The sequence below is a fragment of the Cyanistes caeruleus genome, chromosome 1, assembly GCF_971803275.1.
Source record: "Cyanistes caeruleus chromosome 1, bCyaCae1.hap1.1, whole genome shotgun sequence".
In the NCBI taxonomy this organism is placed as follows: Eukaryota; Metazoa; Chordata; class Aves; order Passeriformes; family Paridae; genus Cyanistes; species Cyanistes caeruleus.
In genome coordinates this window covers 102,876,444-102,889,952 of record NC_141701.1, presented here as the reverse complement: position 1 = coordinate 102,889,952, position 13,509 = coordinate 102,876,444, and the positions used below count along the sequence as shown (strand labels likewise).

Sequence of the window (13,509 nt, the reverse complement as noted above, 5' to 3'; positions counted from 1 at the left end):
GTAGTAGAACTATAGTTTATAACACTGAAACTAAGAACAATCTGATTTTTAAACAAATATTGGATTTCAAAATGTAAAAACTGAAACATCCTCAAACTAGAAAAAAAAATAAAAATAACAGAGTAAAAAGCTTATCTTTTTCAGTTTTACAGGAATAGATGAAAAATACAACAATTTTGGGCTTATATGTTACACATTAAAAATTGCTAAAGAAGACTAAACCAACAACTTCAGTCTTGTTTTAAAACTACATTTTAATAAAGGAGGTAATTTAATAGAATCTTTTACATTTGAAAAGACATGCATTATGTTAAATCCTTTGAAAACACATAATAAATAAAATATTAATCCACAAGGAAAATTATAAATTACAATGACAATTTCTTTGAAAAACATTATTGAAAAAAAAATTAGCCTCCTTAGAAAGGTAGCATATTAATTATACAATCCTTTTAATAAACCACTGTAAACAAAAGTCTTTATAAACAGGCTTTGAGAATCTCTAGTCTCAAAGGAAACAAACATCTGAGAAACAAGGTATTGCAGAGCATGTATCAAATTTGAACATTTGATTACTTCAGATACAGAGTGTGCAAGAGGAGGAGAAAAATAAACTGATAGTGACATAACTGACAGAGAACAGTCAGTATTTGAAAGTTCTTTCTCAGGACACTGTGAGCAGAAGAAAACACAAGCCTCTTTCGAGAGATTTCAGAAATTGTAACTTATTTTTCACGCCCTATTTTTCTGAGATCAGCATTGCTCACTCATCTGTACTGCTGAGTTTTGAATGTGGAATTATTCACCTCCTGGAAACAACTTTACTTAGACTCTGGTCTCAAGTAAGTCTTAAATCAGGCACTCAGAAGAGCTATTCAAAAAACCATAGGCTTCATCAGGGACACTCAAACACCAGCTCACAAGAGGATGAGGTGGTAGGGTGAGGAACTATATTCCCTTTTCTCACAGCATCTAGTACAAAACAGTTTAATATCAGAGCTAAAAGAACTGATAACCCTTTTCTTATCACTGTGCCCAGTGTTTCTTTCATAAATATTTCCTCTGGCCCCAGTCTTCCCAAACCAAGCAGCTCTGCCAAAATAATTCCTATCATTTCTTCAACCTCACATTAAACAGAGTAACTTCACAGTTCCCCTCCCTGCAAAGCTCCTCATTCTCATGACTGTATCTCACAGCTGCTGTCCTTCCTCAGACAAAATGAGGCAACTTACACCCAACACATGAGGAGGGGGGAATGGGAGCAACTCAGATTTTACCCTACTGAAAATCCCTCTTTCATGTTCTTAAAAGTAAGGAGCTTGGCTTCCAGGTATTATTTTTAACTCTTCCTTTCACATAATTCAATCTATCTGCCATGAACAAGTCAAATCAGCATTGTGGAGTCCCACTGCATGCCTTAAATATCAGCTTTCCACTGCAGAAACTCAGCCCAGAATGTCCTGTTGTTTCATGTGTTTGTATGTTTTGTATGTTTTTGTTCTGTTCTATGTTGTCTGGTGTTGTCTTTCGACAACTTTACTAATAGAAATTCTTCATTTGGGAAATCGTTCAGGCTTGTGTGATCTGTTGAGTCATATGGGTAAAGGACTTGTGCTAAATCTCACTAAAATCAGCTACTTGCACATCCCCAAATCTGTAGCATATATCCCTATTCTGCTTTCTGCAAAAGGGCCAATTCTGGAATCCAACATTTGTTTAAGCAAAAATGTTGCTAAACTAAATAACTAAAAAATCAAGCTTCACTGGCAAAGATTCAGAAACGTCAAGGTGATAGTTTGTAACATCCCTGCACATAAATGCCCACAGGACAACTGAAGAGGAGACAGTTTTATGCCAAGTCTTCTCAAAATATAGGGCATTTCTGACTAGGCTGTATCTTCCTCTTCAGGTGTATTAAAAAGCAACAAACTTCCTGTCTTTGTATCAGAACACCCTTTCACAAGAATATCTCATGTATCACAATTTCTGACCACAGAGGTATTTACTGTATTTTTCCTATAAAAGAATGCTTTAATATGCTTGTGAAACAGCAAGGCATCTACTTTTTCTAATAAATCAGTTTTCTATCACAAAGATAACAATGTTATTCTCATAATTCCTCCAGCCTCCAGTGAAATGGAAACCCATGCTCTTCTTGTTTGAAATGACTAAAAAATGATGCAGTTCATTTTTTTCTTTTCCCTGAAGTAAATTTCAGTGCATTGTTTTGCCAAATTATATATTTATTTTGTCACTATTTCCCAAATTTCTGACAGGAGAACACCACTGCTATGATCTTCTTTCCTATCTAGACTCCAAATGTATAAAGTCCAGTGTTCTAGTTGCTTTCTTTTTTATAGAAATACAGGAAAATCAGATGTTACAAACTAACTGATGGAAGTTTTGCTGAAGATCAGAGCCTATGCAGGTTAAATTTGTGTTGCCAACTATTAATTTTGATAATAGCCAGCAATGAGAATTATCACTGCTTCTACAATGTTTCTTACTCAAAGTGTGTTTCTAGAAAATATTAAACTCATTATTAAAGCAATATTTTGTTTCAGGGAGATAGCCAATATTCCTTGGAAAAATATCAGTGCTCGTGAAACTCCAGTGACATTTAATATATTTATCATTTCAAGAGAAGTTCTATGCATCATTAACTTTGAATCAGGTTCCAAAATATAGGGTAACATTTATTCCCAACAAGCTGTGAGAAGACAGAGAATTCAGAGGTCAAATTCCCTTCTATGAAAATTAAGAACCACTGCATTGCTTCCAATATTCTTTTTGAAAAAACTGACAGCAAACCACCAATTCTAAAAATGTAAAAATCCCAAATGTTCTTTCTCAGAAGAATTGCATTCTCTGTATATTCTGATGCAATTAGTGCCTCTTATAGGGACAGGAGTGCACAAAGTTGTGCTTCTCCCACTGTCTTACAAAACTAACAGTGAACACATGTGATATGGATGCTACTCCCTCCTATGGACTGACTAAATGAAGGTTTTTAAGAAAACCTTTTCCTGTCTGATACTTTTGAAGGAATCTGTACAGCTGTAAAAGCAAGGACAGTGTCTGAAGGTGAAATAAAAGAAAAATAATTGGGACAAGAAGAAGAACTTGTCTTTCATATGAGAATGCTCTGGAGAGATCTTATAACAACTTCCAGTCCCCTAAGGAGCCTACAAGGGAGCTGTAGAGGGACTTTTTACAAGAGCATGTAGTATCAAGAAAAGGGGAATGGTTTTGAACTGAAAGAGGGCAGGCTTCAATTGGATACTAGGAACAAATTCTTTGCTGTGAGGGTTGTGAGAGTTGTCAGGTTTCCCAGAGAAGCTGTGGATGTCCCTTCCCTGGAGGTGTTCAAGACTAGGCTGGAAGGGCTCTGAGCAACTTTGTCTAGTGAAACCCTAGGGCACAGGGGTTGGAACTAGATGATCTTTGTGGTCTTTCCCAACCCAAACCATTCTATGATTCTATGACCATTAAGATTACTCTTTTAAGTACGAAATGAGTATTTTTGTTTCTGAAAATCATTAGGAGAAGGCAAATACCAAATAAAGTGCTTCTGGCTTTTTCCTAAATCTAATGAAGTTTATGCAGGAAGTGGAAGGTAGATACATCACCATCATAGTAAACTCTGTAAGTTCTTTCTAGCGTTTATCTTAAATGCAGATTCTAGAGAAAGTGAGCCTTGACCTACATTACAAAAAAAAAATCTCAGAACAAGAAGCTTGAATAATCATTAGTTATACCAATACACAATTTTAAAAATTATACCACCCTGTTTTAAAGAAGCTGTAAACAGAAGGAAGACTATTAGAGCATAAAGCTAGATAAATCAACTGTAAAGTGATGGTGTAAAGTGATGGAGATAAGATGTAATCAGAAAAATGAGTTCCTGTTTGAAAGGTTTCAGGAGCCATTTACTAATAAACTCTAGAAAATATCACTCTAAAAACTCTGCAGGAGTGAGCCAGCCTCTGGTAGGCTGTAAAATTAATTAGTCAGGGTTTAAAATATAGATGATACAATAAAGCTAGTAAGGATGATACTTGTTGTTAATTATAACTCAATTAATTTTTAAATAATTTTGTAAATGTTGCATCACTGTAAATCATTATTTTTGAGTAAATACATTCATTTATCTTTCAGTCTTGCCTAATGGTAAAATCAATACTCTAGTCTGATTTTGCCAGGCCACAGCATTTCTTTGAGCATGAATATCCCTTAGCTGAAAGAAATAACAAGATAGTGAACACAGAGCTTGGAGATTCTAGTGTATCTCTGAAAGGTGAAGAACCTTCCTGCAAGAGTGTCATATTCCAAAAAGGAAATTATTTCATAATCTTAAAATAGAAAACAAGTGTACACAGTTGGAGAAATAATAAGAATTAAAGTTTTCATTTCAGATTTATTTATTTGGAACTTTTTTTTCTCTAGCTATTTATTTCTGGTTTGTAGTCTCCACTATGTCTCAGCCCCAGAATGCATATTTCTCTGCATCTCTAAACTAACTTGTTTTCACTATCATATATTACAGCCAGACCTGTGTGAAACAAAGTCATTTTGATTCATATGGTTTTCATGCAAACCTTTTTCTCTGTTTCACTTCAAGGAGTTCATCCCTTGAGTTTGTCTTTGAATTTCAACTTCAAAGGAAACTAAAACTGCAATCTGAAATCCAGTCAAGGCTGCAAAGATTTGCCTTGTTTCAGGTCAAAAGCTCAGGAAAGTGTTGAATTACCTGACCAAAGCAAAATCAATTCACTGAAAAAAACTTTCAGTAACACAGAATTATCTTGTTCCTTTTAGTTCAGCATAACTCAGACTCATTAAAATCATCAGCTACAGAGTTACAATCCCCACTAACACAGTCTTGACTTCAACCTCTTTGAGAAATGCTGTTATACCCTCCACAAAAGCACACAATGACAAAAGAAAAACATATTTTACTGTGACAGATAAGGCAATTTGCTTTGCAAAATAATATTATCTTTAAGTAAAATGGTACTGAACAAGTGCTATGTGCACTTAAATACTTTTCAGCTCCACAGAATCATGACATCTGCTATATTTTTCATGCAATCTGCAGTGCTGTTGAAAATTGCTTACAGCTATTTTTATACCACACACCAGTTATGGTTCCAACTTCCCTCCTTCCCTAGCATACCTTTCATGCTGCTACTGCCACAAACTTTAGAATTCAAAAGCAAAAGGCAGCACACTAAGTTTGTCTGAGCATACACGTACACACTGCACAAGTAGGAAAGGACAGTAGGGTCAGCATCAGCCCAGCAGAGCTGCAGGGCAGCGTGACTACAACCTCTGGCAAGCTTCAACAAATCCCATCATTATTTGCAGCTGTATCTGGAACATGCTCCTGTAAAAACTGACAGCTACTGCCTGCTCAATAAAGGAAGAGTTAAGGTTGTCTCAGTCTGTATCTTGATGCTGATTTTTATTTTTTGCTCATTTTTGTGCCATTAACTTCAATACTCTAGAAAGGCATAGGATTTCACACATTCCGACAGGATATCTATCAAGTGAATAACTTTCTGCTCAACCTTTTTTTGTAAGAAAGAAGACCTCTAAAGTACAGCAGCACATGGTAAAACCAAAAATTATGTTTTTTAAATGAAAAAATGTAACAAAATTAAAGCTTATACATCTAAGTTAGAAACTTTGCCTGAACTAGAAAAATAAAAGTTCTTGAACAATGTGTCTCCAAATGACCTGGAGAGTGTAAGTAACCCCATACACTTTATCCATACCATAAAGACAGGACAATATACTCCAAATCCCTATTTTGGTACTGCAGTTCAGCAATGCTTTTTACTTGCCTTATTGCACTGTTTTACACATAAAAGACAGGTGAACATCTTATTAAGAAAAATGTCACATCTCCTTGGATTAGTATTTCTTCCCTTTGTAATCAATGTGATTTCAGAAAAGTGATGGCTTCTGTTTGTCCTTGCTACTTCTCTTTGGAACTCAAGAAGAACAACTCAAGAATAACTATGTTCAGCTATGTTCTAAAAGCTGGTCTGCACACACCACAGCAGAGCACAGAGAGATACAAGTGTGTTTTCTTTTTTAAAGTTAGATGCAACCATGCCATCACTGAGCACATTCCCTCTTGGTGGGAGAAGGACTGCCATGCAATCGCTCCTAAAGGCATTGGTACCTTAAATATTTCTCTTTAATCAAAATTAATATGCTATTTAACTCGTAAAGTTTTACAGCTTCAACAGCTAGATCACAGAGAACTTTGCCACTCAATGTATTAATAGCTATTACATAAAATATATCCCCTCTTAGATTTATATAATATTTAACCATAAATTAGGGTTTTGTTTTAATTCAGACAATCGTGAATAGTCAAAAACGTTCTCATTAATTTGGGATTTTTGGTTAAAACTGAAAATAATCTGCAATTATCTTTGTAAAGTTATACATATCTGTATTTAAGGTAAATCATAAAGTAATATAAACTTGTATTTCTCTAAATCCTGGCTTCAATTTAAACTAATAGCTTGTTCAAAAGTATTTTTACTCTCTTCTCAGTATTAGGAGATTATTGGCAAAAGGAAGAAGTGAAAAAAAGTAAAGACTGGATATATTTTCTCTGTGTCCTAGGTATTTTTGGAGATTAAAATCCCACTTTTTTAGTAAATGAGGGGAGGAATAGAAGACACATGCCACTGATTCAGCATGCATTGTTCGGGACCTATAAAAGGCCAACAGTACCTTTTCCTTCTTTCTGTGCTTTTATAGTGTAGGGCACATGGAGCTCATAAGAAATACTCTTATTTCAGAAACTCATTACCACAGAGCAAATAATTAGATTTTAAACTGGTTGATAATCAGGGTATAAACACCCTTTGGGATTAGCAACCTGAACCAGCATCTCAAGCAGCAGTCAGCAGCTCTCCCCAACATTTCAGGGCAGATTCACTGTTTCCATTTGAAATTGTATCTTGTGTTCAATTTCTGAGAACGCGTTTGCTCAGTACACCCAGCTGCTGTTGAACTGCTTCAGTGTGCAGCATGGTGCAGTTCAGTGCTGTATAAATTCATCATGATGCAGGTAATGTAAAAAAGTGATTAAGCCAACACCTTCTTTCAAAAGAGGCTTGAGGATCTTTAACAACCAGAAAGAAAGAAGGATTTTTTTTTTTGTCTCAATGAAAAGACACGAGAGACTTCCCTACTCCATTAAAATTTTGAAACTGCAGGGTAGCTTACAGTTATGACAAGTGGCACCACTGTAACTTGTTCCATCACAAGTGCACTTGAAGCTGTCCCACGTCTGGGTGCATTTCCCATCGTGTTCACAGTGATTGGGCACACACCTGTCAGGAGCAGATGCAAAGACAGAAAGAGAAACCAAAATGAGCATCAAGATTTACACAGAGCAAGATTTTGAGCTACACAAGCAGTGTATCATGTCATTGTCCAGTAATCAATCCTTGCTATTTTAGGTGTATTAACAGAATTTATATTGGAACATGCAACTGCATAAAGGATTCAAGAGGGCTTTGCTGAAGTCCTTTTACAAACAGTAAAAAAGCACATTAAAGGTGGAATAGATTCATGATCATAAATCAGGGTTCTAAGCAACTTATGACTGGTACTCAGCTTTCAAAACAAAAAGAGCATCACAAGTCACACCTCCTCCTGCTGTGCAGGTGGTGTCACGCCTCAAGGAGTGACAAAGGCCAACAGCTGACTGGATGTTAAAAACGAAATACTACTGGCTTGCTCTTCATCTTTCTCTTGCCAGCAATGGGATAAAATGGAGCCAGGTTGCCTGCTGGCTAGGATGGAAGGAAATTAATAAAGCTGCATCATTAAAACTAACTATATATAGATAGCCTTTGTTATAACAGTTGTGTCTTTTCTCTTAACAGGCATTTGTGGCAAGGGTTGCTCTCCTTTCCCCCACACACCTGCTTTTCTTATCCAGCTACACTGTTGCTGGAGAGTGGAAGGAATGCAAAAGAAAAAGTGGAACAGCAAAACCCCAAAGTTATAGCAGAACATATATTATTTTTTTTGAAATATTATCTAAATGTGATTTCAAAGATTTGAGTTTGGCCAGCTACTCTTCTATCAAATTTAGTAAAAAATAGGAATTGCCATTTACATTCACCTATGAAATTATTAAACTTCATTTCCTTGATAGGGCTTTGAAATACCATTTCAAAAACATTTTTTTGTTATTATTAAATTACTTACAATCAGTACAGACTCTGCTTTTTTGATCAAGAAACAAAGGAGTTTTCCTTTCATGACTTTTTTTTTGCCAAATCTATATTTTTTTATTATGAAATTAAAAACTAAAACTAGGAGGCCCCCTATTAAACAGAGAGATTCCTTTCAGTAATGCATTAAGAAATAAGTATTCTTATCTCTAAGATAAATCAGAAGTTCATCATATTCCTGTGACAGTTAACTATACTCTCATGAATAACATACAAGGAAAGCTTTGCTTATTGAAACTAGAGGATCTGAGTCATTCCTCCATAAGCTTACAGTCTCTTTATTCCCTCAATTTCCAGTTAACAGCATTGGCATGCCTGGCTCAACAACCAAGAATAATTTTTGCCACAACATGCATTGGAGAATTGAATAGTGTGTATTCTCATTTAGAAATGATTTTTTGTTTTGTGCATGCCAGTACACATACACCAAAATATACAGAATATAGATGTCTTATACTCTGTAGAACTCAAGGCTATCCATTCTTTTCCAAAAAGATCAGAAAATACTGGTGTGGCTAAAAATAGTTCTTAAAGAAATGCTCTTCTAAAGCAAGAAAAAAAACATTTAAAAATCTTCTTTTCATGGTAAAATACAGTGAAATTACCTGAGGCAATTATCCCAGTTCAATAAATTATGTCTTCAGCATGGTTTAAATTAATTCATTTAGTTTTATAAGTGTGGCAAGTTAAATGAACAGATAGAGCTGATTACTGCTATTCAGTTGTGTTCTCAACACCGCAGAAGAAAAATGAGACCCTATAATAGCACATTTCTGAACATACAAACAATTAACAATTTACAGGAATCCATAGCTTCTGGGTACAAGAGTAGGGAAAGCAAAGAGCAATGACATTTTGCAAATAATCTCAAAAAACCCACTTTATTCAAGGCTGTAAATAACTAGAAAAGTTCCTAAATCTGTATATGGTTTTGTATTTTTTCCAGCTTTTCAAAATAACTTCTTTTTATGTATTTTCTTCTTCATTTACATTTGAACATACATTACTTGAAAAGTAATTTTCCAATGACCAAACCAAACATTTTTCTATGTGAATTTTACCAGCTATTTATATGAACTCTCATACATAATGCTTGCAACTAGTTTCACATTTTAGTGCAGTATAACTTACTTTTATTACAACATAACTAGTAAAGAGACTGCATTACTGACTATATAACTGAGGTAAATGACTTAATCTTTGGAGAGATGAAAACTAGATATTTATCTGTATCATTTAATGGAGCGTAGTAAGTCATAAAAACAGAGATATTCAGCAAACTCCTTGATGTTAATTTTATGCTTCCAGTATGATGGTTGGATTAGTGTAATGGCTTTCAGTAGATGGTTGGATCTGCGTTTGCAAAATTTCTTTTTTACTCATCTGATTTTTGCTGTTTTAAAGATGATGTATTTCAAAAAAATGGAGTAAACAATATTTTAATGTTAGTGTACACTGAAGTTTAAATCAGATTATAAGATCATTTCCTGATGTTCTCCCTTCACCCTCTTTTCTTTTATCAGATAGAATTATAAGATTTATTTTCTATTAAATCCATTAGCAAACTTCTGTAACATAATCTGGTGTTCATCAGTCCATACTTTGGACAAACCTTACCCACCATAATGGAGCTTACAGGAAATTATATATAACCAGAATGTAGAAATTACAAAAAAACTGACTGACTTCAGTAAACAATATCATAAAGAATAACATTTATCACTGTATTCTTTCAAACACTTTCTTTCTATAGAATGAAAATAATCTACAATTTTCAATATGGAAATATCTGGCTAAGAAATTTGTATTTTGAGCACATACAATAATTTCATTTATCTACCTTATGCTCATCATTTAGTAGACACTCAAAGTTTATACACTCAAAATCCCAAAAATTCAGTGCATACATGATTTGAAGATTATTTTTATTAAAAGAATATGTTTCTAAGCAATTCAGTTATTTCTTCTCCTTTAGGAATAAGGGTTCATTGCATAAGAAACAAAATAAAACAAAACAAACCTTCGAAACAGCACTTCCCTACTAAACCAGGCTCTGAAGTTAGAAACCACCACAAAACAGAGCTGCAAGTTCCTCATCACCAAGTCGTGTCTCCTCCCATTGTGGACACCTATATTTCAAGAACTTGCAAAATGTTGCAGACTCCATTTTGAGAACTTTGCTCTATGGCTCCTCCTGAAAGGCAAGTCTAGAACTTCATCCCTTCAAGTATGATATACTGTCTTTTATTTTCCACCCCAAAATTTATCCATAGAGAATTTACAGATGTTGTTTGGTTTCGTATTTTATTTGGAAACTTTTGTTTATCAAAGAGTGTTTGTTTTATCTTTGGATTTACATCTCAATACTTGGCAGAGAGCAATCATAACTTTTAGTCTGTAATTTTGTGAGATAAAGTCTCCTGTTGGAAAATATATTTTCCATAGTTCCTCCCTGTAACTCTGCTCCTGTTTGCACTTGCATTGTGCTGAGTGTTCTACAGGAGGTCTTATAAGTGTCTGGTGATTTTTGATTTCATAAAAATTTCAGATTTGTTTAATGAAATTATTTTGCATTATATTATATTACATTACATTATATTAATTATATTTATTATATTCTATTCTATTATATTATATTATATTATATTATATTATATTATATTATATTATATTATATTATATTATATTATATTATATTATATTATATTATATTTTTGCTTAATATAAGTATATTTTTGCTCATCATTTTGCTGACTACCAAAGAATAGTGGCTCAAAGTCATCCTGAGATTGCTCAACACATTAAAGACCTTCACTAAATTCCCATTCTACTTCTTTTAATTACTTCCAATCAATGACTTCCATAGCATACATAAAATCTTGCTACTGTTTTCAAGAGCATTATTCTGTACTGTAACTTCTGTTGTGTCATTCAAATCATTCAGGTTATTTTTCTAGGCTGAAGCTGGATCATCAGCATGTTTCATGAATTTATTCCTAATTTTGAGCCAAGGCTGAAGCATTAAACAGGATTTTCTCTGGCACTCATCTCTGAGGAACTCTCTCATCTCCCAGCCAGTCATTAGCCCATCAGAATAAATTGGGAGGCAATTCCATTTGACAGTTCACAACTTTCTTTGCAATTCCTCTCTCAAACTCCATCTTCCCTGGGTTAGCTAATAATTTCCATCATTGCAATATATCAAATATTTTACTGACATCTGGCAAAATAGATCTATCATTTTTCTCCTGTCTGAGACCAAAAGTACTGTGCTCTATCAGAGAAGGAGATCAAGTTAATGCAGATGAGCATCTGCTGCATTCTATTCTACCTTGCATTAACTTCAAGGTAACTCCTTATTTTCCTCAAAAATGTAACAAAACTACTAAAGGCAGATTAATAGGTGTCTGGTAATCTGGATTTTTCTATTTGTTAAATTACATCAGGTTATGTCATCTCATAAGACAAAATCAGGAGCTTTTTTTAAATTTGTTTGGGTTTTTTTGTTGCTGTTTGGTGGGTTTTGTTTGGTGTGGTTTGTTGGGTTTGGTTGGTTGGTTTGGTTTTTTCCTTTGTATTTGTTTATTTGGAGATTTTTTGTGGTTTTATGTTTGATTTGTTTCACATGTGGTACAGTGGTCCTAAATGAGCCCAACATACTATTGACAGCAAGAAAGAAAAGAAAGGGAAGACAAAGCAAAGGTATGTAATAATGTTAGTAAAAGCAGGAGAGTGATATCAGACCCATGGAGAAATCCTCACAGTCTATTCAGCAGCAATGAGCACTAACTGATTTTCAATTGCACAAAAAGTTCTTGGAAACAGGAAGGTTACAAACTGTTAGAAATGTCTGCAGGGGAAGGGCAAAGATGCAATGAGGTTCATTAGTGATAGAAAGTATTTTCAGAAACAACTCAACATACATCAGGAGATACTTAAGTATGTTTGGGTCTGCCTGAAGGCAGGAGAATGAGCTCAGAGATCTCTCCAGACACCATTCTAATCTGGATATTTTCATATTCCAGAAGAAACAGAAAGCATTTCTTTCAATCTCTTTTTTCTCATTATGTGATTATGTTTTCTTAATGTTGTAAATGTGCTATTTATCCTCTGTAAGTCAACAGACCACTGCCTCAGTCTTTTTAGAGGACAATATTCCTCAGGGCAGGGTTATTTAAAACATTAACTAGCTTGCCTAGACATATTGTGCCCAAAGTATATATAGTATTTGACTCCAATTTTTAGGTTTAGAAATCATTTGAGCAAAAAGAAAAAAAGTTCTTTTGTGCAGAAAGGCAAATGTTCATACGGCCGCATGCAGCCTGTTAAATAAAGTCCCTCAGTACTAAAGAACCATCAAAAATCTCACAATTCTCTTCTGTAAAACACAGACCTTTCCTTAATTTCACTGCCTTTTCCTTTCCTTCTTCCCTTTCTATTGCTAGCATAAGTGCAAAAAACAGTTTGTGTTTAGATACAACCTAAACCAATGCTCTTTATATATACATGTGGAACAGTCAAGCCAAGAAATCACCAAAACAAAACATTCACCTGTGCAACTACTCCTCCACCCGAGAGGTCAAAAGGAACACACACACAAAACAAAATATTTGACGTGTACTGCCTACTAATGTAGTGAAAAGGACTCAAATGCGACAGTGATAATGACAGCATGAGAATTTCTGTTGAGCAGAACAAAATGTTAAAGGCTTTTCACAAAGGAAAATAACCCAGGCTGAATTATGCTTAACATGAAATTCAATCTTTTCCTTCTCATCATCAAATCCCTATCTAATCTTCCTCATGCTCACACCTCACCTCTCATTTCTCTCCCAAATTGCTTCTGTTCTGCTTTTTTGTTCATTTTTCTGTCTCAGAGCTAACCACAATCAGCTTGTTTTGAGTGGTTTTCCAGTATTTTCCCACTAGTTGTCCTTTTTAACACCTCCAGACCTATCCTTCAAATCCATATTTTTTATCACCATTTTTTGCAAAGATCCTTCAAAATGCATGCTGCTGTCCTTTTTAGTGTGCTGTTCTGTTACCATTTACCTTTATTCACACCCACAAACTATTAGACTATTAAAACATTATAAAAACTTAAAAATTTTTATTCTTCAGGATTGCCTGACTGCTCGAGACCATGACATAAAAGATTACATCTATAAAATAACATACAAGGAAATATTTATTTTGAGCATAATAATTTTTTTGAGCAGTAAATGCTTTAAGCTGGTAA

The 13,509-nt window shown here is 34.4% G+C and overlaps 1 protein-coding gene across 6 annotated transcripts in view; it reads right to left on the bottom strand.

The window, feature by feature from the left end:
* Positions 1-13,509, bottom strand: part of CNTNAP2 (contactin associated protein 2) — a 1,014,544-nt gene that overhangs the window by 338,213 nt on the left and 662,822 nt on the right. For all 6 annotated transcript variants that reach the window (XM_086845653.1, XM_086845662.1, XM_086845669.1 and 3 more), the window contains one exon: positions 7,252-7,358. In XM_086845653.1, coding sequence (XP_086701779.1) covers positions 7,252-7,358 — 107 coding nt within the window. The remainder of the gene's footprint in view (positions 1-7,251; positions 7,359-13,509) is intronic.